The sequence below is a fragment of the Panthera tigris genome, chromosome E1 (genome assembly GCF_018350195.1).
Source record: "Panthera tigris isolate Pti1 chromosome E1, P.tigris_Pti1_mat1.1, whole genome shotgun sequence".
In the NCBI taxonomy this organism is placed as follows: domain Eukaryota; kingdom Metazoa; phylum Chordata; class Mammalia; order Carnivora; family Felidae; genus Panthera; species Panthera tigris.
The window spans coordinates 16,696,259-16,723,775 of NC_056673.1; the positions used below are offsets into that span (position 1 = coordinate 16,696,259).

The 27,517-nt window shown below is 36.4% G+C and overlaps 1 protein-coding gene across 13 annotated transcripts in view; it reads right to left on the reverse strand.

Moving 5' to 3' along the window:
- The window catches only part of EFCAB5 (EF-hand calcium binding domain 5), a 188,083-nt gene that overhangs the window by 87,049 nt on the left and 73,517 nt on the right, over window positions 1–27,517 (reverse strand). For all 13 annotated transcript variants that reach the window (XM_042966610.1, XM_042966608.1, XM_042966609.1 and 10 more), the window contains 3 exons: window positions 19,786–19,942; window positions 16,225–16,273; window positions 11,006–11,076 (listed from right to left, as the gene is read on the reverse strand). In XM_042966610.1, the coding sequence (XP_042822544.1) occupies window positions 11,006–11,076; window positions 16,225–16,273; window positions 19,786–19,942 (277 nt within the window). The remainder of the gene's footprint in view (window positions 1–11,005; window positions 11,077–16,224; window positions 16,274–19,785; window positions 19,943–27,517) is intronic.

Here is a 27,517-nt window from a genome sequence, read left to right on the forward strand (position 1 = left end):
AAAAAAAACCCCTCACATTTTGGAACCTATCTGAGTTCAAATCCCAATTCCCATATATACTGGCTGAGTAACCTTGGCTGAGTCACTGAACTTCCCAGTTTCTTAATTGATAAAATGCGTACCACAGTAGCTTTCTCACTGAGTCATGAAGAGGATCTTGTGTATGTACAGAGTGTAAGTATTTCATGTAATAAGTTCTCTGTAGCCATTGCTCCTGCTTCTTTTTGAGGTAGGTAAAAAAATTGACCAAGAAAAAGAATAAAAGTCTTCTCAGTAGACATATCTATTTAGAAGGAAAAATCCAATGAGATCAGGGATTCTCAAAATGTTGCCCCTTGACTACAACTCCTGAGAGCTTGTTAGAACCTCTGAGGGCATCACCTGAGAGCTTGTTAGAAATGAAAAATTGGTATAAACTTAGGGGTGCATGTATCCCTTTGAATTAGTATTCTCGTATTCTTTGGGTAAATACCCAGTAGTGTGATTGCTGGATCATAAGGTAGTTCTATTTTTACCTTTTTGAGGAACCTCCATACTGTTTTCCACAGTGGCTGCACCAGTTTGCTCTCCCACCAACAGTGCATGAGTGTTTCTTTTACAGAAGCATTATTTATAATAGCTAAGATATGGAAGTAGCCTCAGTGTCCATCAATTGATGAATAGATAAAGAAGATGTGGGATACAAATTATGGAAAGAGCCTAAATGTCCATCAACTGATGAACGGATAAAGAAATTGTGGTTTATATACACAATGGAGTACTACGTGGCAAGGAGAAAGAATGAAATATGGCCCTTTGTAGCAACGTGGATGGAACTGGAGAGTGTTATGCTAAGTGAAATAAGCCATACAGAGAAAGACAGATACCATATGGTTTCACTCTTATGTGGATCCTGAGAAACTTAACAGAAACCCAAGGGGGAGGGAAAGGAAAAAAAAAAAGAGGTTAGAGTGGGAGAGACCCAAAGCATAAGAGACTCTTAAAAACTGAGAACAAACTGAGGGTTGATGGGGGGTGGGGAGGAGAGGAGGGTGGGTGATGGGTATTGAAGAGGGCATCTTTTGGGATGAGCACTGGGTGTTGTATGGAAACCAATTTGACAATAAATTTCATATATTGGGGAAAAAAATAAGATGTGGGATATACAAAATAGAATATTACTCAGCCATAAAAAAAGAATGAAATCTTGCCATTTGCAACAACAGGGATGGAGCTAGGGAGTATAATGCTAAGTGAAATAAGTCAGTAGGAGAAAGACATATATCATATGATTTCACTCATATGTGGAATTTAAGAAACAAAACAAAAAAGTAAAGGGGAAAAAATAAGACAAAGAGAGAGAAACAAATCAAGAAACAGACTCTTAACTATAGAGAACAAATTGATGGCTACCAGAGGGAAGAGGTGAGTAGGATGAGTTAAATAGGTGATGGGGATTAAAGAGAGCACTTGTGATGAGAACAGGGTGATGATATATGGAAGTGTTGTTACTATATTGTATACCTGAAACTAATATGATACTGTATGTTAACTGGAAATAAAAAGAAACTTAACTTTAAAAAAAAAAGAAAGAAACACAATCCTTTGGGTGGCTATTAAAGCAAAATGTGTTTAAAGAAACAAACACTTTTCTCCAAAAAAAAAAAAAAAAAAGGAAGAAGAAATGTAAATTTGGGGACCCTACTCTAGATCTACTGAATCAGAAACTCTGAGAGGGGAGTGGGATCCAGAATCTGTGTTTTTAAAAGCCCTCTGGGAGCAAAATACACTTCTAGCTCTTAAACAGGCTCCTTCCTGTCACAAGTGTGCAGAGTCAGAACAGAAATAATATGAGTTAATGTCACATGACCAGACTAGCTGCCCCCAGAGTTCTTGGAGAAGGGAAATCATCTTTCTTTCCCCCTCTTAAAATACGGACAGACCTAAACACTTTTCCGCTGTTATTCTTTCCTTGTATCTCAACACTCAGAAATCCTGTGACATTAGCCAGTGGGGGGCATGTGGTTGTGTAAACTATGTATAGAAATCTAAGTGGGCCCCAGTCAAGGAGACAGACTTGGGTCTTTTTCCTCCAACTTTACACATGGTAACTTGAAATAAAAAGTCCACTCTGGAGTGAAAAAATAAAATAAAATAAAATATAATATAAAAATAAACCCTCTGGGCTATTTTTATGTTTACTAAAGGCTGAGAACCATTGAAATATATGACATGCGGGCGACTGATCCTAATTATTCCAGAATCCTAATATATAAATTAACCTTTTGGGAATTGACCTCAAAGACATTTGAGTTTTCTGGATGCGGTAATCCTATTAAACCACGGCTTAGTTTAACTGCCTCTCCAAGAGACACTTCAACATTCTGGATTTATAGAGTATGGGTTTTCTGAGTATGTTCTGTAAGTGTGGGTTATATGACGTAAAGACTAGCAATTGCCAACTAACTACAAATTCCAAACAGAACAATTACAGAAGTTTGCCGGTATCTCTTCTAAAAACAGAGAAAGCAAAAACACATGACCTTTGTGTTTGCATAGCCTCCCAAGGAATAAAACAATGAATACCTGCCAGTCCTGAAATGATTGCCTAGTTTAATTTAAGAATATAATGAACTACTAATATCCTTCAGTTTAATAGCTCTGTGAGCTGATAAACACTTGAATTGTACTTAAGTTATCTTCATGTTCTGGGTCCCAGTGTGATGAATTCTGGACTTTTTCTTTCTGACTTGAAAACCAAAATGTTGAGAATGTAGTGAAAGTCACAATTAACAGACTGATAGCTACTGTTAAATTCTACAACTCTGGGCCATTGGGATTCATATTTATTTAATTGTAGACATACTGGAGAGTTGATGAAGTGGGTAATATAAGAGTGATGGAAAGAAAACTATATTTGGAAGCTGTTTTAGGCATTAACTTCCAAACTATATATGTAAGTCCTGGTAGCATATAACATTTTCAGAAATGCCTGCAGATAAGGACTATAAAATATTGAAATACACAGATTATATTGGCTATCTATCATTGAAGAAGTGGTGTGTTCATATAGGATTTGGACAGAAAATTAGATTTCCAGTCTCAGAGAGGGAATTTTTAAAAACAATTAATGCTAATTAATATGCCCAACAAAACAGAAATATACTTTAACTTTTCCAATTTTTGAAAATCAGAATCATTTGTTTAACAAATGAATTTCAACAAAGACCTTATTCAATTATCCAATAATACATAATATAGTACATATTATATATAATACATATTATATATAATTATCCAATAATAACAAAAGTAATAAAATAAATAAAATAAAAATAATAAAAGTAACAGACTGAAACACACGATTTTCCCCCTATTGGTAAAAGGCAGCTTAGGCAATGTTATGGGTTAGGTTGTGTCCCCCCAAAGTTCATACATTGAAGGCCTAACGCTTAGTACCCCAGATTGTGACTGTATTTTGAGATAGGATCTTTAAAGAGGTAATTAAGGGGTGCCTGGGTGGCTCAGTCCGTTAAGCGTCCGACTTCAGCTCAGGTCACGATCTCACGGTCCGTGAGTTCGAGCCCCGCGTCAGGCTCTGGGCTGATGGCTCAGAGCCTGGAGCCTGCTTCCGATTCTGTGTCTCCCCCTCTCTCTGCCCCTCCCCCATTCATGCTCTGTCTCCCTCTGTCTCAAAAATAAAAAAAAAAAGTTAAAAAAAATAATAAAAAAAATAAAGAGGTAATTAAATTAAAATGAGGTCATTAGGGTGGGCCAAAAGCTAATATGACCAGTGTCCTAATAAGAAGAGGAAATTTGGACACAGACATGTGCAGAGGAAAGACCATGCAAAGGCACGGGGAGAAGATGACCATCTATCTATAAGCCAAGGAGAGAGACCCTCAAAAGAAATTAACCCTGCCAATACCTTGTCTTGGACTTCCAGCCTTCAGAACCATGAGAAATTAAATTTCTGATGTTTAAGTCACCCAGTACTTTGTTATGGTAGTCCTAGCAAACTGATACAAACAATAAGAAATTACTGATCAGCAAATTCCTTGATTTATGTATTTCTTACAGTTGAAGACCACGTAGGAAGACACATACCTGGGAGGACAGTTTACCATAGACCGTCCCATTTCCTGGGCTTAAAATTCCCTCATTTCTCCCTCATTTCCTTCATGCAGTTTTCACAAGATATTGCTACTCCTACCTCTACCTCCACCAAAGCCATCATTCCTTCAGTCAGAAAAAGACAAATATCATATGACTTCACTCATATGATACAAAGCAGATGAACAAAAGGGAAGGGAAGCAAAAATAATATAAAAACAGGGAGGGACACAAAACATAAGAGACTTAAAATATGGAGAACAAAAAGAGGGTTACTGGAGGGGTTGTGGGAAGGGGGATGGGCTAAATGGGCAATGGGAATTAAGAAATATGCTCCTGAAATCATTGTTGCACTATATGCTAATTAACTTGGATGTAAATTTAAAAAATAAATTAAATTAAATGGTAAAAAAAAAACACAAAAAAAGCCATCATTCTTCCTTCTTCTGTCCTTCCCTGCCATAACTCAAAGCATATGAAACACAAAATAAACAGAACAAAACAACACAAATTACAAAATGTAAAATTATAAATAACAGAATAGAGAGTCACTCAGATACATACCATTTTGGGGAAAATGCACAGCCTGGATTTAGTAGAATATGTTAAAGGAAAGATACAGTCTTTGAGTAATTTGATGAAACCTCTCTATTTTAAAATTTAAACTTTGAGTCACATCAGCTTGAAGGCTGACAAAACAACTGAGCCTAAGAAAGTGGCTATCTCAAAGCAGACCACTACGGAGCAAGAACAGACTAAGCCCCAGAGAAGAGAATTCAGGCAGAGATGTGGCCTTTATTTACTCCTCTTTAACTCCCTAGTTTCTTAGTGTCACAAAATCAGAAGTTAATATCTGAATCCCACTGTATAGTATTTGTAGTTTTTGCATAGAATTCTTCTCAAGCCTATTATATAATTCAGGTGCAGATCTCAGACTGTTTGAAGCCCAGGCCTACTGAAGGATGCTCCCAGGAAACTGACCCTCACTTTACCCAGTCCCACAGTAAACAAGATGCTAGATTGTTTTCACTTGCCTCTGGTGAGCAGGTAGGTGCAGCCAGAGTTTCCACAATGACCAGGTAGGAGATAGGATCAAAGCAAAGCAAACTCAGAGTGGTTGACTGCCTCAGTTTGCCTGGGACTTCCCTAGTTTTAGCACTGAGAGTCCCATGTTCTAAGAAACCCCTCACTTCCAAGCAAATCAGAACGGTTTGAAACTCTAAACATTGATCCATGCCAATGGTCTAATTCCTGTGGGAAACTCTGGAGGAACCTCTGTTTGGAAGCATACTGTGTTGTATACTGCTTTATATAACAAACCATCTCTGTTAATACCTGAATCCTTTGCTATAAAAGAAATTTTGCAGCCTTTAACTGTGTGTGAAGCATCTTTCCATTACCATCCCATTGGACAACCACACATAGGACAAGCTGTACAGAGAGTTCTTATTCTATGGTATGCATTCATCCATTCTCAAACCATTTGTTGTATTTATGTAATCACAAGATAAAGAATATGTATTTGTTATAGATAACCGGGAAGGATGATGAACACAAATGACAATTTGAGTCAGGAGTCTGGTGCCTAGAATGAGCAGAACTGATAAGCAGGTCACACTCCCCTAGAGAATAATGCTTTGAAAGACTTCACTCTTGTTTGAGAAGGCCATACTTTGTACTACTTTGAAGGCAAGAGTTCAGGGGACTAACTTTGAAATTATACTAGGGAAGGAATATAACCCAGGCCAGAGCCAGCTGATACAATCAGTAGAAACAGAAGTATGTCAATCTCTGGAGCCCCCAGAGGTAGGGAAGGAGGATCTGCAGTGATAAGAGGTCAGCCTCCCTCAGTTCCTCACTCTGGGATCTTAGAAGATTCTCCTCTACCTGAGGCCATCCTTACCCCTCATTCCATGAACTCTTGTCATACTAAAAGTCTTGTATGTGGCCATCACTAATGGTTTAGAGATAACAAATTTCCTTTCCCTGGTAGTGCATGGTGATGCCTTCTTCAGGTAGCATTTTCCCCACAGAAATAGTCACTTTTATTAAGAACTCCATTTCAGGCACATTCAAACCACAGACTCCAGCCACTACACAAAATATTGCTTCTATTTAGGAAATGGGTTCGAAGTTCCAAACAACCTACGGAAACCTTTTTTTTTTTTTGGAGGGAGGGCATACAGCCACTTGTGGGACTGTCATTTAAAAATTATGGGCACTTTAGGGGCACCTGGGTGGCTCAGTCTGTTAAGCGTCGGATTTCGGCTCAGGTCATGACCTCCTGGAATTCAACCCTGTGTCGGACTCTGTGCTAACAACTGACAGCCCGGAGCCTGCTTCAGATTTGTGTCTCCCTCTCTCTCTGCCCCTCCCCGCTCATGCTCTGTCTCTCTCAAAAATAAAAATTAAAACACTTAAAAAATAAAATTAAAAGTATGGGCACTTTAACAACTCACAGTAAATTTTGCTTTGAAATGTACCAAGAAAAATTTAAACATGTCCAACTCTCAGACTTCTCTGGAAGCAAATTAGTAAAAAATTCTTTATCAAAGCAAATGAAATTTGTAGAGCTCAAAGAGTCCAGGAAATGAAAAAAGAAACTTCCTACCTAAAAAGTTAACTAAATTCTCTATAATCATATTCATGGTGATTTTCCTCTGCTGATAAACAAATTAACTAATCAGATGAAAGGTGAAATGAAAGGTTTGTCCTCTGAAGGATTGAAATCTGGAAATTTCAGGAAGGATACACCTATCAGGAACTGCTTACTTCTGGCCTGAACACAGTAATGCAGTTACTATGCTAATGGGGACACAGTGAAATCTAAGGGTTAAGACTTCCGTTCCTTTTTAAACTTATATTCAATATCGACTTGGACAACTGAACACCAGTGTTAAAATGATACAAATGCTAAGTTTTGTCTCCTGGAATGAGTTGTCTTTTGGAAACCAGAGTGTTCTGAGAATTCAAAACAAGCCTGACACTCTCCAAAAACATTTCTTTTGTGTCTAAATATCCAACTTACAAAACAAAACAAGAATCCCAGATAAACCAGTACATTCTACATTTTAAATTGTTCTTGTCAATATATTAATGTTTAAAGCACTGTTATTAAGGTTCCTTTCAAAGTAAGGGGCTACAGGTATGGCAGGTGGAAAAAATTCAAACCTCATGACCACCAGATGAGTTTCCTACATGAAACCTGCCCCACTGAAGCCTCATTTTTCTTTTACAATGGATCCTTTGGCAGTGATGAATATAGTAATCATAATGGTTTGAACCTGTTTGTTGCTTTGTAATTATCTTGTGGTGTGTGTCCTTAATGTGCTTATATTTTGATCCTTCTATTCCCTAGATCCTACTCCAGTTCCACCCAGCATGTGTAGGCATGCATGCCCATACATACACACACACATGTGCGCACACACACACGCATATGACATATATACTACATATATACTCATAGGCACACTCCCACACAACAAGGCATTATTTGGTCCTTAAGGGCAAGAAATACAACTTCCTATTTTGACATCTCTCCTACCAGAGAGTAAATAAATATTTAGTATATACTTAATAACTAAGAGACTAGACATAAATATTCTTACATAATATATTATAAAGAATAGAAAATATTCTTCTAAAAACAGTTACTTTTGATCTTCATTTACTAGAGTAAAACAGATGGAAAGTGAGAGAGGTTACACTCAACAAAAATATTGTCACCTGTTCATTTATATATCAGAAAACAGAAACCTAGGAAAATGATATGTATATAGAAGTATTTGTGACCTTTCATTCTCTCCATTTGTCTTTTTCTCTATATTAATTATTACTCAATGATTCCACTTTCTCCAAACACGCTCCATCCTGAATGCTAATCACTCGGCTCATTACAAATGATCAGAGGGGTAATTTCATGGCATAGTATCTTCACTGGATGGCTGGTGTGTGTAGTATCTTGCCTTTAAACCCAGCATTTACAATTTTATTGTCTTCCAGTGTCATTAAATGAGTGCTGACAAAATAGCCTGAAAGCAAATCTCTTTATCTTTTTTTAAAGCTTATTTTTTTGAGAGAGAGCGAGCATGAGCGAGTGCACAAGTGGGGGAGGGGCAGCGAAAGAGGGAGAGAGAGAATCCCAAGCAGGATCTGCACTGTCAGCGCGCCACTCAATGCAGTGCTCCACCCTGGGGCTCGGACTCACCAACCGTGAGATCACGACCTGAGCCGAAATCAAGTCGGGTGCTGGGTGCTTAACTGACTGAACCACCCAGGCACCCCAAAGCAAATCTCTTTAAAAGCAAGTGTCCACCCCCTCCACCAAAAAAAAGGCACTGTTCCAAACACTACTTCTATGTCATATGTTATACAGAATGGTTCAATGATTTATTGATCAGATAATTAAATATTTTCAATAAATATTTCTATACAAGAAATATTTTCTTGGTTTCTGTTGATGTAACGGCTCTTCTCTATAATGAAATACCTTAATATGGGCTGTTTATATTTCAGGCAGAGAAGTTGGAAATGTTGGGAAAACTAATATTAATGGCTCAAAACACCCATTAAAATTAGAAATAGAAAAATATCTATTCTATTCAGTGTTCTGCTCATTTTTAAATTGGATTGTTTTTTGGTATTAAGTTATATAAGTTCTTTATATGTTTTGGATATTAACTCCTTATTGGATATATCATTGGCAAATATCTTCTATTATTCAATTGTTTTGTTGATGCCTTCCTTTGTTATGTAAAAGCTAGAACAAATAGTCCAAAAATTTGTATGGAACCACAAAAGACCCCAAATAGCTAAAACAATTTTGAGAAAGAACTAAGCTGTAGACATCAAAATTCCAGGTTTCAAGATATACTCAAAGCTGTAGTAATCAAAACAATATGGTACTGGCACAAAAAGAGAGATCTAGATCAATGGAACAGAATAAAGAGTCCAGAAATAAACCCACAACTGTATGGTCAATTAATCTTCAACAAATGAGGCAAGAATATACAATGGGGAAAAGACAGTCTCTTCAACAAATGGTACTAGAATGGTACTTCAACAAACGGAAAACTAGACAGCTACACTTTCTTACACTATACACAGACATAAACTCTAAACGGATTAAAGACCTAAATGTGAGACCTGCAGAGTGGAAGAGAGCCAAAGCATAAGAGACTCTTAAAAACTGAGAACAAACTGAGGGTTGATGGGGGGTGGGAGGGAGGGGAGGGTGGGTGATGGGTATTGAGGAGGGCACCTTTGGGATGAGCACTGGGTGTTGTATGGAAACCAATTTGACAATAAACTTCATATATTGAAAAAAAAATAATAAATGTGAGACCTGAACCATAAAACGCATAGAAGAAAACATGCAGTGATGTCTCGAACATTGGCTGTCAAAACATTTTTCTAGATATGTCTCCTCAAGCAAAATTAAGCTATTGGGACTACACCACAATAAAAAGCACTTCCTGTTCTTTTACAATGGCTTCGCTATTCCTGAAACATTTATTTTGATTCATCAATTAATTCGCTGAATTTATTATAAAATAGTTTTCTTTTTTCAGGAAGGTCACATGGGTATTATATTTTCTGAGTTCTTTTGTGTTGAAAATGTCTGCATATTGCCTCTAAAATATACCATGGATGGATTATAGTGTAATTAGGTCACATTTTCTTTTCTTTTTACCTCAGAACAATATAGACATTGCTTGTTTTCTGGAATTGAATGTTGTGAAGTCTGATGTCAGTCTTACTGTTTTTCTCCCTTCATTTAATTAATTCAACAAATATATACATATACACACATACATGCATTCATACACACAAATCCTATACAAATACATATATATCCACATATAAAACACACACATGTGTGTGTGTGTGTGTGTGTGTATACATATCTACACATTTAAAATGAGGAAATGGGTATGGGTGATGTATACCCAATAATACTTGATACAAAATCATTAGCATTCTACATAATACCTTTGTGTGTGTGTGTGTGTGTGTGTGTGTGTGTGTGTACACGTATACAATTTTGTTTTAATGGGGGGTTTGAACTATTAATATTAGTTTTCCTGACTTTCCAACTTATCTCCTGATTTCAAGAAGGATTCCAGAATCCTTCACATAGAACCTTGAAATTGTATATAGTACATAGTCATCATCTACAATGGAGCAAGGGTGAGGCGGGAGAAGGAAAAAGTTACTTTGACTCTGGGACTCAGAGAAAAACAAGGGAAATTAGAGGAAAGACATGAACAAATAAAAAAGCAGCCTGTAAAAGACATGACTCTGATACTATTACATTGTTTCTTTTGCTTATCCCAATACAATATCAATACAAAAGTAATCCCATACTTTCACAGATGAAATATTATGTAGACTTTGAAACTAAACTGCCTAAGTACAAATTTCCCCAGCTTCACTAATTTTGAGACCTTGTGCAAATTACTTAACCTTTTTGCACCTTAAGTGTCTTCCTCTATAAAAGCAGGAATAAAGATTGCGGAGAGGGTTGCCTGAGTTAATACATGGATAGCTTAGTACAATGCCTGGCCTATAAGAGATGTTTTTCCATTTTTAGATTTCATTATTATTTGTATAACTAGATTTCACTGAAAAAAAAAAGAAGCTGGTTTTTCTTGATCCTAACTGAAGGTGTGAGTGGAAGTTTTTCACTTTCACATCATGAGTACCACTAACTGAAAGAAATTGTAAAATGCCTTTGATCATAAAATGTACCCTAACTTCAGAGGAGTTAAAATAATATTGCATCTTAGAATCAAAGTAAGTTAGTATGCTTTAATTTAATGTAATTATAAGTTAATGTATGTGTGACATCCCCCAGAAGTGAAACTGGCAAAAAAATTTGATTCAAATAACAAATAATATAACTTCTTACTTCTGTAAATTCCATTTTGTTCAGTCTTGGTCCCATTGAGTCAGCAATATCCAATTGTTTGCAACATGCTTCTAATTATGGAAAAAAATGTTATTTGCTAGTTAGTTTGGTTGTAATACAGTCAGATTTCATATTCATTTTATAGCTCTTTAAAAGAACATAAAAAAAAAGAACATAAAATTATTTCTTAATTAATGTCCATCAGTTTTTACAAGTAAATGATATATAGTTGAGTAACACTCCAATTCCTACAAAATGATTATTTTTCCTGGCTTTTATTTAACTGAGCAACTCAAACACTGAAATAAACGTGCCTACATTTTTAATGACCAGCCTGAGATAAAGTAAAAACAAATATGCATGTCAATAGCATAAAGATTACAAAAACAACTGTGTTGGCTTATGCTAGCATTTAAGGAAGCAGGTCCTAAAACACACTTCTACAAATTTTCTTTTCAAATATTATGTCTTTAATGTTTCTTAAAGTAAATAAAAAATATATGAATATGTTCTTTTAGTAAAAGATTCAAATAATACAAAAACATAAGCAGTAAAACATGAATATCTACCTTTTCCCTCTCCCCACTGCCAGCATTCTCACTCCCCTCTGCCCCAGAAGGAACCACTGTTTTCCAACTGTTGTTGCCACCTTTCAAGCAACTTCTCTAAGCATTTTTAAATATATTAGACACCTTTTATTTTCCTACACATAAATATGGTTACATTGATCTGCAACTTGCTTTTTTCACTTACTCATCTTGTAGATCTTTTCAAATAGGATCTGGAACTCAGGGAGAAGGTTTGGGATGGGAATGTAGATATACGGATGGGTCATTAGCTAAAGTCATGGGTTTAAATAAGAAAACCCAAGGAGGGTGTATAGTATGTAAAGTGATAATAGAGCCAAAAAGGAAACTCGGAAAGCCACATTTGAGGTACAAATAAAAGAAGAAGCGAGAAACAAAAATGCTAAGAGGTGATCAATGATAGATGAAAAATCAAGATAGAATGATATCACAAAAGCCAAGAAAAAAAGAGTTTCATGAATAACAGAATGATCAATAATGGTAAATGTGGCAGTTAGTTCAAATAAAGATTTTTTTAAACCTCCTTTTGATATAAAATTATGAAACCTTTATTGACCTTACCAAAACACAAACACACAAACTGTTTAGAAGTTCATGATGAAAGCACTGGCTTCCTCTCCTACTTCTAGCAGCAACTTCTCCTGCCTATCATAGTCTGGTACATAAAAGATTCTTTAATACTCTTGATTTTTGTAACGATTTATTATATCAGTTATTGTCATAAGAAGATTGTATAAATGTTAGTATAAGCTTATGCATTAGATGCTGTTAGCCTCATCCTAAACTTCCTCCCAAGCTCTGGATGATTATGCAGTCCAGACTGGTTTCTAATGATAATAGCTGTTATTAAGTGTATGTGTCTGTCTCCTGGCTAGACTTTGAGAAACTTGAGAGGAAACATGCCTTAGTCCTGTCTGCCTCCTCTACCTCATCGCAGTATCTGGAACTAGCTGAGAGCTTAATAACTACTGAATGAATGAATGAATGAATAAATGGTACAGAAAATACCAGATAGTATAGGAGGTAAGAAGAGAAAACAATCACTGTCAGTTAGAATGGTCTGGAATTTCTCTAATTTTATCACAATTTCAAATAGAGCTCTCTTCACTCATTCCTTCTGTATACTTATCAAAAACTAAATAAATAAAAATAAAAGAAGTTATTCACAGATTTTTCTGAAGGAGAAGTTGAGGTTGTTCTAACCATGGAAAATTCTATATTTTGGATAGGCTGTGAAAAGGTAGGAGAAAGAGTTGTCAGCAAGGCCCCAATCATGTTTGGGGACCAGTTATCAGGAAGATGGGAAGCATATTTTATTTTTTAAATGAAATATGAGAATAGATTTCAGACAATCTATTGTTATCAATGTAATAGCAGTCAAAAATCAATTGAAAAAAAGCAACTTGATATAAATAATGTAAATCTCAGGACCCAAATTCTAGTGCTTTATTCTACAAGTCAGAATTATTTTTATTTATTTATTTATTTTTTAGTAATCTGTACACCCAACATAGGGCTCAAACTCAAAACCCCAAGATTAAGAGTCACATGCTCTTCTGACTGAGCCAGCCAGGCGTGCCTACAAGTCAGAATATTTTGCTTAATCTCATATGAGGAAACAATTCTGAAAACAAAAGCATCAAAATCTATGTTTTTCTGTAGTTATAGTACTGTCTCTTTCTGCCTCTTGTGACCATGGCGGAAATCCGCAGTTTACGTTTTTGTTGCCACAATGATGACGAATTAGAGTCAGGTCAGAAATCCTGCAATTCCTGCACAATGAAGACTTTTTCCATTCAGCCAAATATTCAAGTAGGTAAAAAACTTCCTCAGAATAAATTTGAGTCTAGAAACTATTTTTTTATTTTATTTCTTATTTTTCTAAATTTACATCCAAATTAGCATATGGTGCAGCAATGATTTCAGGAGTAGATTCTTTAGTGTCCCTTACCTATTTAGCCCATCCCCCCTCCCACAATCCCCTCCAGTAACCCTCAGTTTGTTCTCCATATTTATGAGTCTCTTCTGTTTTGTCCCCCTCCCTATTTTTATATTATTTTTGTGTCCCTTCCCTTAGGTTTATCTGTTTTGTCTCTTAAAGTCCTCATATGAGTGAAGTCATATGATTTCTGTCTTTCTCTGACTGACTAATTTCACTTAGCATAATACCCTCCAGTTCCATCCATGTAGTTGCAAATGGCAAGATTTCTTTTGATTCTTTTTGATTGCCAAGTAATACTCCATCGTATATATACACCACAACTTCTTTATCCATTCATCCATCCATGGACATTTGGGTTCTTTCCATACTGTGGCTGTTGTTGATAGTGCTGCTATAAACATGGGGGTACATGTGTCCCTTCGAAACAGCACACCTGTAACCCATGGATAAATGTCTAGTAGTGCAATTGTTGGGTCGTAGGGTAGTTCTATTTTTAGTTTTTTGAGGCACCTCCATACTGTTTTCCAGAGTGGCTGCACCAGCTTGCATTGCCACCAACAATGCAAAAGAGATCCTCTTTCTCTGCATCCTCGCCAACGTCTGTTGTTGCCTGAGTTGTTAATGTTAGTCGTTCTGACAGGTGAAGGGGGTATCTCATTGTGGTTTTGATTTGGATTTCCCTGATGATGAGTGATGTGGAGCATGTTTTCATGTGTCGGTTGGCCATATGGATGTCTTTTTTGGAGAAGTGTCTATTCATGTCTTTTGCCCATTTCTTCACTGGATTATTTGTGTTTTGGGTGTTGAGTTTGATAAGTTCTTTATAGATTCTGGATACTAACCCTTTATCTGATATGTCGTTTGCAAATATCTTCTCCCATTCTGTCGATTGCCTTTTAGTTTTGCTGATTGTTTCCTTCACTGTGCAGAAGCTCCTTATTTTGATGAGGTCCCAGTAGTTCATTTTTGCTTTTGTTTCCCTCTCCTCTGGAGACGTGTTGAGTAAGAAGTTGCTGCGGCCAAGATCAAAGAGGTTTTTGCCAGCTTTCTCCTTGAGGATTTTGATGGCTTCCTGTCTTACATTGAGGTCTTTCATCTATTTTGAGTTTATTTTTGTGTATGGTGTAAGAAAGTGGTCCAGGTTCATTCTTCTTCATGTCGCTGTCCAGTTTTCCCCGCACCACTTGCTGAAGAGCCTGTCTTTATTCCATTGGATATTCTTTCCTGCTTTGTCAAAGATCAGTTGGCCATACGTTTGTGGGTCCATTTCTGTGTTCTCTATTCTGTTCCATTGATCTGAGTACCTGTTTTTGTGCCAGTACCATATTGTCTTGATGATTACTGCTTTGTAATACAGCTTAAAGTCTGGAATTGTGATGCTTCCTGCCTTGGTTTTCTTTTTCAGGATTTCTTTGGCTATTCTGGGTCTTTTCTGGTTCCATACATATTTTAGGATTGTTTGTTCTAGCGCTGTGAAGAATGCTAGTGTTATTTTGATGGGGATTTCATTGAACATGTAGATTGCTTTGGGTAGTATCAACATTGTAACAGTATTTATTCTTCCAATCCATGTGCATGGATTGTTTTTTCCATTTCTTTCTGTCTTCTTCACTTTCTTTCCAAGCTTTCTATAGTCTTCAGCACACAGATCTTTTACCTATTTTGTTAGGTTTATTCCTAGGAATCTTACGTTTTTTGGTGCAATTGTAACTGGGATCAATTCCTTGATTTCTCTTTCCGCTGCTTCATTATTGGTGTATAGAAACACAACCAATTTCTGTACATTGATTTCATATCCTGCAACTTTGCTGAATTCATGTATCAGTTCTAGATTACCAGTGTAATCTTTCAGGTTTTCCACGTAGAATATCATGTCATCTGCAAATAGTGAAAGTTTGACTTCTTCCTTGCCTATTTGGATGCCTTTTGTTTCTTTTTGTTGTCTGATTATTGAGGCTAGGACCTCTAGTACTATGTTGAACAACAGTGGTGAGAGTAGACATGCCTGTTGTGTTCCTGATCTTAGGGGGAAAGCTCTCAGTTTTTCCCCATTGAGGATGGTATTAGCTGTGGGCCTTGAATATTTGGCTTTTATGATGTTGAGGTATGTTCCTTCTATCCCTACATTCTTGAGGGTTTTTATCCAGAAAGGATGCTGTGCTTTGTCAAATGCTTTTTCTGCATCTATTGAAAGTATCATATGGTTCTTATCCTTTCTTTTACTAATGTGGTGTATCATGTTGATTGATTTGTGAATATTGAACCAGCCCTACAGCCCAGGAATAAATCCCACTTGTTCATGGTGAATAATTCTTTTAATGCAATGCATATAATTTTCTTATGTCTTTCCTTGTATTTCTATTTTATATTATAGTTCAGACATTATAACTCTCTTTTAAAATACTGTGTATGTAAGTAATATTTTCTAGGAACTTGATAGGATGATAAAGAGATAATACAGAATATTTATAATAAAACAGCATTTCAAAAGAATTGAAAATTGCTGATTGCTTTTCTGTTTTTCTACATTCTCCATCTGGAAAGAGCAAAAGAACTTAAGTACATTTATAAGAGCTTTGAATAACATATTTCTCAATATTGACTTTTCATCGTAATTCAGCATCCCTCCCCTCACTGCTCCCCTGCAAAAGAGGGACAAGTAGAAATACCACAGGAATAGGCAGGCTTACCAAGCTGGAAATCTGGATTTTGAAAAAATTCATGAAGGACATTCTGAATCTGCAAATTAAAGAAAGTAGACCATATATTACTTCAGTTATCATACATTTAGTATTTTAGACTAAAATCCACGTAGGAACTTTCAATTTAAGTCTTGGGTAACCTTTCTAACTCAGGGACAGAAACAGTAGTAATTAACATTTAGTTTATATACTACTTCAAGGTTTATCAAATGCTTTTTCATATATATCCTCAATGACTCCCATTGAGAACATTTTGTTGAGAACTAGGATGCCCAGAGTGATCCTATTTTGTCCCCTCCAAGGACATTTCTAGCAACCCTCAGACACTAGGCACCTTTGGCAACCAGTTTAGCAATCCAAAGAATCCTCTATAATTCATTCCTCAATTACTAAAAAACAAAATTTCAGAGTTCTTCTTGGTCCATTAAAAAAATTTTAATGTTTATTTTTGAAAGAGAGAGAGAGAGAGAGAGAGGCAGCATGATGGGGGGAAGGGCATAGAGAGAGGGAGATAAGGAATCCAAAGCAGGCTCCAGGGTCTGAACTGAGAGCACAGAGCCCCACGTGGGGTTCGAATTCACAAAACCGTGAGATCATGACCTGAGCCAAAGCTGGACGCTTAACCGACTGGGCCACCCAGGTGGCGTTGGTCCATTTTTTAAAAATAGACTTGGAGCCTGTTTCCGATTCTGTGTCTCCCTCTCTCTGCCCCTCCCCCGTTCATGCTCTGTCTGTCTCTCTCTGTCCCAAAAATAAATAAAAAACGTTGAAAAAAAATTTTTAAAATAGACTTGAGGGGCCCCTGGCTGGCTCAGTCAGTATAACATGCAATTCTTGATCTCCAAGTCCTGAGTTCAAGTCCCACATTGGGAGTAGAGCTTACTTTAAAAAAAAAAAAAAAGGAGACTTGATTTTTTTTAGGTCAACTTTACATTCACAGAAAAATTGAGCAGAAAGTGCAGAGTTTTCCTTATACTCCCTGCCTCCTGCCACCACATACACAGCTTCCCCTGCAATCAACATTCCGCACCACAGTGGCACATTTGTTACAACTGATGAACCTACATGAAACATCACCACCCAAAGTCCATAGTTTACATTAAGAATCACTGTTTGATGTACATTTTATGAGTTTTGGCAAATGTATCATGATGTGTATCCATCATTTCGGTATTATACAGAATTGTTTCATCACACTAAAAATCTTCTGTGCTCTGCTTATCCATCCCTCCGTCTGTCTTCACTCCTGGAAACCACTGATCTTTTTACTCTCTCCATAGTTTTACCTTTCCCTGAGCATCATAAAATTGGAGTCATACAGTAGATATTCTTCCAGATTGGCCCCTTTCACTTAGTAATACACATTTAAAGTTCTTCCATGTCTTTTCATGGCTTGACAGCTCATTTCTTTTTAGTGCTGAGTAATATTACATTGTTTAGGTGTACCACAGTTTATTTATCCATTTAACCATGGAGGGAAATCTCGGCTGTTTCTAAGTTTTGGCAATTATGAATAAAGCTGCTGTAAACATCCACATGCAGATTTTTCTGGGAACATAAGTTTTCAGCTCCTTTTGGGTAAATACAATAAGCATTATGGCTGGATCATATGATAAGACTGTGTCTGGTTTTACAAGAAACTGCCAAAGTGGCTGTACCATTTTGCATTATCACCAACAATTCCCACCAACTGCTACACACTTTTGGCAGCATTTTATGTTGTCAAGGTTCCAGATTTTAACTATCCTGATAGGTGTGTAGTGGTATCTCATTGTTTTATTTTGCATTTCCTTGATGTCATGTGTGGAGCATATTTTCATATGCTTATTTGCCACCTACATGTCTTTGGTGAAATGTCTGTTTAGGTCTTTTGCCCATTTTTAAGTCAGTTGTTTGTTTTCTTATTGTAGAAGAGTTCTTTGTATATTTTGGATAATAGTCTGTTATCAGATGTCTCTTTTGAAATATTTTCTTCCAGTCTGTGGCCTACCTTCCTTGGTCTATTTTTAATAATCCATTTTGAATTAAAAATATGCTTGGCCATGTATCTAGCCAAGAAATGTTCTCACACTTATGTACACCTAAAAGAATATGTTTAACTGTTAGAGTACAGTTGTTTTCTAAAGGTAAAAGACACAGGCTCTTAGTCTACAGAAGTAATTAGTCACACACATACAATAAACAAAGAGAAAAATGAAAACTATGTCTGTCCTTTTTTTTTTAGATTTAAATCCAAGCTAGTTAACATATAGTGTAGCAATGGTTTCAGGAGTAGAATTTAGTGATTCATCACTTACATTTAACACCCAGTGCTGAACCCAACAAGTGCCCTCCTTAATGCCCATTACCCACTTAGCCCATCCCTCTACACAACACCCCTCTAGAACCCCTCAGTTTGTTCTTTGTATTTAAGAGTCTCTTATAGTTTGTCCCCCTCCCTGTTTTTATATAGAGAGTCTCCCTCTCTGCTTATATCTTTCTTTTTTAAATTTACATCCAAGTTAGTTAGCATATGGTGCAAGAATATGAATCCAGTGATTCATCCCCTACATATAATACCCAGTGCTCATCCCAACAAATGTCTTCCTTAATGCCCCTTGCCCATTTAGACCAACCCCCTGCCACAACTCCTCCAGCAATCCTCAGTTTGTTCTATATATTTAAGAGTCTCTTATGTTTTGCTCCCTCCCTGTTTTTAAATTATTTTTGCTTCCCTTCCCTTATGTTCATCTGTTTTGTATCTTAAATTCCACATTTGAGTGAAGTCATATGATATTTATCTTTCTCTGACTAATTTCGCTTAGCATAATACACTCTAGCTCCATCCACATTGTTGCAAATGGCAAAATTTCATTGATTGACGAATAATATTTCGATGGACATTGGGCTTTTTATATACTTTGGCTATTGTTGATAGTGCTGCTATAAACATTGGGGTGCATGTGCCCCTTTGAAACAACACACCTGTATCCTTTGGATAAATACCGAGTAGTGCAATTGCTGGGTCATAGGCTAGTTCTATTTTTAATTTTTTGAGGAATCTCCATGCTGTTTTCCAGAGTGGCTACACAATTTGCATTCCCACCAACAGTGCAAAAATGTTTCCTTTCTCCTCATCCTAGCCAGCATTTTTTGTTTCCTGAGTTGTTAATTTTAGCCATTCTGACAGGTGTGAGGTGGTATCTCATTGTGGTTTTGATTTGTATTTCCCTGATGATGAGTGATGTTGAGCATTTTTTCATGCGTCTGTTAGCCATCTGGATGTCTTCTTTGGAAAATGTCTGCCCTTAATGAAGAGTTTGGGAACCTCAGCCAGAGTCAATATTTTAGAAATAGCTAGAATTTAGAAATAGCTAGCTAGAATTTTTTTTAAATGCTCAAGAGAAAATTGAAGAAATTAGCTCTCATGGACCAAACAGGTCAAGAATCAGCTTACCTCAGTAACACTGAAAATTTAGAGGTAGGTTTCTGGCACTCCACTCAATATTCCAACAATCATCCTCTTATCACCCACTCTGCCTCCCCTTCACAGATATCCTCCTTTCTTACCACTACCAGAGGAATCATTCCTTTGGGGTCTAGAATCCATTCACTGAACTGCTCCTGCAGAGCCTGCTTCCGTATATTGGCCACCTTGATTTTGACTTCATTTATGCATTCTCTTTCTTCTCGTTTCTGTTTAATACTCTCCTTCATCTTGGATACTCTGAAGGAGGTCAAAATAAAAGACAGGTTGAGTTAAGACTGTTGGGTTTGATTCAGATTGTTCAAATGGCAGAAAACAAGAATTCAGAGCCTCATTTAAAATTTGTTCCTGTCTTTACTCCATGAAATCTTCTTGATTTAGGCCTGAGGTGACCCCCTTTCCCCCCCCCCCCCCCCGCACTTACTGAATTTGGCACTGATCACAGGCTGTCTTCTAGTATTATTTGAGTTTTTATAGAGGTGGGTCTTATTTTGCCCAAGAAAATATCATACTTAAGAAATACTAAAATAGCCCTAGAGGCTGCCACATATACCTAAAAGCAAAGCTGAATGCACTAAAGACTTACAGTGGTGGGACTCTCTCTTCTCTGGATACAGAAATCATCTGGAAAGATTCTGATTTCCGGTCTACAGTGGAAGTATAGAAGCTGCATTTATAATAAGCATCTTAGGTAGTTCTAATGTCTTGGACCAAACTTTTGATTTCTGTCTAGGAATATATATTGCCAATTTCCTTTAAACATCCAGAGTCAAATACTTTGACAGTCCCTGAGCATCATAGTTATCCTTATATTCAGAGAGAGTTACATTATCCATGTTGGGAATGGGAGAAGAATTGTGATTTTGATTGTTCCCATATTTGTCATCCCTATTAGGACTCTAAAACCCCAAACTGGTTTGGATTGAAACACCAAAATGTCTCAAAGTAATCAAAATATCTGCTGGTTCCGAATACAATTTGCTTGAGCCCGGTATTCTTGCTTTAAAAAAGAAAGACTAAGGTCTTCCAATCTGATCTGATAGATTTGGAAACGCAAAAGAATTTACAATTAGGACTGGTAAATTGGATACCTCTAATAATCCAAAAGAATCAATCGAAACCTAAGTCATTGCTTTATGCTCATATAAGGCCTTCAAAATTTTTGTGACCACTCAAATTCTATCCATTCATTCAAGCAGTGCAAGGAACATCTTCCTCTTACAGCATCATTTGCCTATATTAAAATTGAATGTTTTATTTCATCAAAACCAATTCTAATCAGCTTATATTGAGAACTGGCTATAAACTTTGAGTGACCGCAGTGTACCAGACCATTGCTGGGCCTAACTGAAGACTCTGGACTGCTGAACAATGGGACTTGTTTTAATCAATCATGTACAAACCTATGGATTCCCTCTGTCCCATACAGTGTGATAGTTTTCAGTTGTTATAACTATAACCATTATAAACTTTTTGAAACTCCTATATTTTCCCCTTCTGTGAAGTAGTTAGTGAATTCCTCACTGCTGTATCTTCCTTTGCCTGGAAAGTTAATAAATTAAGTTTTTGCTTGTTTCTTTTTAAGCTATGGTGGTCTTAGTTTCACAAAGCTAAACTGGACTTCTTGGCATCCCTGGAGCATGTCCATATTATTTCTGTGATGAGTATTCCTATAAAAATCCACATATGACATGTGTCTACTTAATTATTATACTTACTTAACTCTTATTTTTGTTTATTCACCCATATCTTATTATGAAAGGTATAATGACTGAAGCAAAGTCTAAGTTACTGGATAATCAAATATTTGAATAGATGAATAATTAGGCTTATCTAGAACTTTATAAAATGATTAAAAACAGTTATCATAGCTTCCTTATTAAATACTGAAAATTAATTCTGAGATTACAAAATTAAATAATTACCCCAAATTAAGACATATCTTGTAATAATCATATGTGCCTAAAAACAAGAACAAAAAGGCAAAAAAAAGCCCACAAAAAAACAAAACAAAACAAAAAAACCCCAAACAAACCCAAAACTCACACAAGAAAACTTTCATCATGAAAACAAAAGCAGGATTAGAATAAATTAGTTAATTCATTTAACAAATACTTATTGAGCATTACTTATACAACACAGTGTTAGAGACTGGGGATGTGAAGATGAATACTACAGACAGTTCCTGCTTACATTATAGCAGGGGAAACAACCATTACAATTGTCATAAATGCAGTAAAAGAGAAACACAGGGTGCAATAAGAGATCATATAAGGGAAGAATTTCACAATGAAGTGGTATGTGAGCTAACTCTAAAGGATTGGTAGGATAAGATAAAGAGGAAGGAGAAGAATGATACAGAGGGAATGGCAAACGACAAGACCCTGAGGTGAAAAGAAGCATAATATGTTTGAAGACCTGAAAGTAATCCTGTATGCCTGGAGTAAGTATAGAGTGTGAGAAGAAGAGAGGCAGCAGTGAAGGCTAGAAAGTAAGTCCTATGCTAGCTTGGTTGGATGGTGATGACGTTACCAGGATCCAGTTAACCCATTTGGATTATATTTGGAGTCTCGTGTTCAATGGCCCGGAAATACAGACTAGGTTTTGTTTCTTTATTAAAAAGAGGGATGAAATGATGTCTGAGCTGAGACCTAAAGTTTGTGGAGGATCTAGCCAAACAAAGAGAGGGACCAAGTGGGTCATACAAGGAAAGTCTTATAGGCCTACTTAGGGATTTTGGTCTTTATCTTAAGAGTAAGTGCAGACCATTGAAAGGTTCCATACTGGGGGAAAACGGAATAAGATTAACCTTTTTTAAAAAAATCACTTCTGTTACAAGTAAAGAATGGGTTGCAAGAGGGTAAGAGTGGATATAAATATACCAATCAGGAGACTGCTGTAATAGTGCAGGTGACAGCTGATGGTAGTTTAGACTAGGGTGGCAGCAGCAGGGAAGGTCAGAAACGAACAGATTTGAGAGAAGAAGGTAAAACCAATAGGACTTAATGATTGATGAAAAGCACACAGTCAGAAAGTAGAAGGTGTCAAGTTGCATCTCTTGGGTTTGGGCTTGAAAATCTTGATGCAAAACGAAATAAGAAAATGACTTGTGGAAGATGAAGTGCTTATGAAACATCCAAGTACAGATATTGAGTAGATACATATACTGGTCTGAAGCTCAAAAAAGATGTTTGGGCTAGAGATCTAAATCTAAGAGTCATGAAGGTACAGATGGTAACTGAAGTCATGTGTTGGAATGAGCGCACTCAGCAATGATTTTGGGTGACAGGACAACCACAACTTAAGGAACCTTAATATTTGAAGATCAGATGGCAGAGAATGAGCCAGCACAGGATACTGAGAAGAACTAAAATGAGGTAGAAGGAAAAAAAGTAAAGAATAATATCATAGAAGGGTAAGAAAAGAGTATCTCAAGGAGGAAATGGTCAACATTATTGAATATTGCTAAGAGGCCAAGTAAGATGAGGATTGCAAACTTTCCACTGGGCTTGGAAAAATGGAGAACATTGTGATCTCAGTAAGTGACATTTATGAAAGACAGCCTGGAATGAAAGCCAGATATAACAGGTTGAGAAATGTGTTGGGAGTGGGGAAAATGTATATGGACAACTGCTTTAATAAAGTTAGCTATGTTTTAGTTACATTTCTTCAACTTGAGGGTATAAATTCCTCACAACAAGAACCAAATTTTGAATTTTTTCCCTATAAGGTATGGCTCAACATTGAGTACTTGATAGTTATGCAATAAATACTGATTAAGTGAGACTCCTCAATAAATCTTAATTTATAAGATTAATAATTAATAATTTATTATCTTAATACTGATTAACTGAGACTCCTTAATAAATTATTAATTTATCTAACACATATTTATTGAGCCCCAACTCATGTCAAGTACTGTGCTCAGTATTAAAAATACAGATATGATAGAAAATAGTCCTTGTCTTCAAAGAGATTATAGGGAGGTAAATCAACAATTACATTAAAAAATGTGCTAAATGCTGACATGAGCTTACAGGTGCTTCAGGAATATAAAGAAAGGGTACCTAACCCAGAGAAGGTGAGACAGAAGGTATCCAGAGGAAGTCATACTTGGGCTGATTCCTGAAGCACAAGGAAAAATTGTCCAGCAAGAGAAAGGAGGGTAAGGATATTCTAGATGGAGAAAGCTGGCACTCTGGATTAGAGGAAAGGACATCTGGCTAGTGGTTTTCTTTAGTTGATATGTAAGAGATAATAAAATTGATGTGCATAAAGAATGTAGCCTATCTAGCCCAGATGAGTGAAGTCAGGGCTTTATGATCTGAGTTCAATCTCACTACATGCTGGGTACCTCATATCTAGTGTCTACAAGTTTTAAGCTGGACTTGATGGTGAAGATTTCTATTTCCCTCCCCCCCCACCTTTTTTTAGCAACAGTAATTGAAGAGTGGTCAAGATTTCTATTTCCAAATCAGGTGGTTGAACTCCAACTAAACCACCTTCTTGGAAGCATATGAGCAAGGCAGAGGACATTTCCCACTGGATATTTCCCATGGGAGTCCTGGAAAGCATCTATTTTGATGGTGTAGGACTGAGGTTGGGTAGAGGATATATAAACCAGTGTGGAAGCACATAAGGTCTTCCATCTGTTCTCTTCTATAAATAGAAAAAAAAATCCTATTTTCTTCTGAGGATATCAGTTACTGGATAGTTTAAAATGAATCAATAGTTGGGGCACCTGGGTGGCTCAATGGGTTAAGCATCTGACTTTGGCTCAGGTCATGATCTCACCATTGGTGGGTTTGAGCCCCACATCGGGCTCTGTGCTGACAGCTCGGAACTTGAAGCCAGAGCCTGCTTCGGATTCTGTGTCTTCCTCTCTCTCTGACCTTCCCCCACTTGCACTCTGTCTCTCTTTCAAAAAAAAATAAACATTACAAAAATTTTTTAAATGAATCAATAGCTTTATCTGGCAAATCCTAGGAATTTCTGGATATCCTGGATAGTCTTATTCCAGGACCACCACACCTTGTCATGCATTGTGACAGATATCCAGCCCCAGCTGGAGTGAACTTGACTTAGGAACTTCAGTCTTTTTAACATTAGGAATGTCTATGCCACTGAAGTAGGACCACAGACTCATTCACCATCAAGTTTCAGGGTGTGTGTTTGAAGGATATTAGGATAACATTCAAGGAGACCATGATTTCTCAGTCTGTAAGAACTTGAATTTCTAAGTACTTAATAAGGGGATATATACATATGCAACAAAGTGTGACCTAGAGATGGATAGGAAACTAGTAATATATAAACATTATTATTATGCTTCGGGTTGAACAAAAGTAGAACCTACTTGATAAAGTCCTACCACACACCATTGGCTATAATAGTCATTCAAATGCTATAAAAACACATTTTCCCTATCTATCCACTCACTTTTGGCATAATCTGTTTTACTGGATTGATAAACTATGATATTCAGTATGAATTGACAAAATGATTGATATTAATAATATCACTTGTGGGAGAAGCGCCCATGGGATTTCCTAGCTTAATATAACCATAAGAGTTTGGCTGGGTAAAGAGGTGACAGCTGGTGTGGTGTATGAGCAGACAGACATCTGTCTAGGAAGTCACTGTCTCCTGGCAACCAAAGAAGATCCATATCATTCCTTTAGTCTTGCCAAGTCCTAGTGACTGGCAAGCATGAGTTAGACATTTGGGGGTTTTTTTTTGAAACACAAAAAGTAAGTACTTTGAAGTAAATCATCAAACCTTTGCAGATACCAAATTCCAATAGAAACATACACAATGGGTGCTGTCATATGGTCTGCATAAGTTCTTTGAACACTATACAACGAGTTAATTCTCAGGGAATTACTGAGTAAAACATTTTTTAAAATATTAAGTAAAATAAAGAGTGCTGTCTCTTTTCCTTTTAGTTTTTACTTGGCTTATATGTATCCTTAATGCTTGAGCATTTATCCTGACTTATTTTTCTCCTTTTTGTAGCTGTGGTGGAGAAAGTAATTCTATGAAATAGTTTGTCGTGATTCTTCTCTTTGTGCGTTAAATGTTCCATTGTTACTTCATAAGGCTAATAAAGAGTTGTCAAAGGGAAAATGCACAAAAGGTATCTCAAGGTGCTGCACAGACCCCACACTGATTATGCAATAAGCAAAGGATGTAGGAATCTAAAATCGTTACCAAGCCAGAACCTGGTAGGCATCACTATAATTGCCACACAGGAAAAGATCCAACTTTTTGCCTTGCGTCTCTTATATCTACTTCCTAGTTCATTTGAATTCTCATCTACGCTCAGGACTATATATCAGGACTGGTAGAGAAAAGTGAGGACATTTACAGTATAATAGGCCCTGCTTCTCTGGAATAGTAAAATTCTAGCATTAATAGTCTCTCTGTAATTTTTAAAGTTTTTTTTTAATTCCAGTTAGTTAATATACATCTCTGTAATATTCTTTACTGTTTAAATTTTTTTATTTTTAGAAATATGATATAGTAAAATTGACCTTTTTTGGTACATAGTTTTATAAATTTAAACACATACATAAATGTGTAACCATCACTATAATCAGGCTATTGGAAGTTCATAATCCTATTTTAAAAGCAAATGCTTTTCATTATCAGTTCACAATAAGGCAGTCGTGACTTATAAAATATGCATTCACAAGCACAGGAGGAATCAAGAGTCAGAGGGAAAAGATACTGAAAGAAAGATGTTAAAAGAAAAGAAAATCTGAAGGAAAGCAAAAGGACAGAAACCTAACATATCAATTTTGCAAAATTACACACAAGAATTAAAGTCCACTTCAATTCTTTATATGTTGTTCAGAAACCCTGATGAAAAGCAATAAGGGTATATTGCATATGTAAAACTTACAAACAACAGTGATATTTTATTTTTTAGTTAAGTGGCTACCACTATAAAAATTGTTCCAAGTCAGTAAGGAGCATCTTCTCTATCTATTGTTCTTGGGCACCGAACAGAGACGAATCCCTTTTTACCCAGGGAAGTAGTGAGATGAAAAAATTTTGGATCTAGTTGAGGCAAATGAATGCTTTAACATCATCACCAGAAGATAAAGTCTTGACAAACCAAACAAAAATTTTATTTGTCTTTTTTCTTGAATATAAGTAAGAAAAACTCTCATTCCTAAAATAAATGGACTTCTCCAAAACTCTGTAAGATGACCCAAAAAATGATATAGTTTAGAGAATTTAAAAGCAAGACTGTTTTAGCTAAGATTCTTGTGTTTCCAAGCTTTAATGAATAGATACTGTGCTGTTGTAAAAGTATGTCAAGGATTTCTGAATATTCTGCAGATGCCTGACACTGTCATATGTTGGCATATAGATCTTGAATTTTTGCAGAAAGAGATAAAGCCCTACTCCTGACAATCTAGGCAAACAAAGCATCTATGATTACTTTAACTCTTTCATGAAATTCCTACAGTATTGCTCCAATAGAAACTAGGGCTCTTATCAACCTTCAAATGACCCTAAATATTCAAACTCTCAATTCAAGAAGCATTACCGAAATAAACTCTGTTGTGTTGTGTCATTTGTTGGCAATGAGACCTAGGCCAGTGTCCAAGTGCGCCCATTACTATTCTTTTATAGATATTGATAAATGACTAGTTTTATGTACTGATTGAGATTTACATATCCCTAACAGGAGGAAGGATTTGTCAATGTATTGACTTACAGCCTTGACACCAGCTCTCAGATTTTAAGTATTTTTCATGGTAATTGATCTAAATACAAATCTAATTTATTGCTTTGCAAGAACAG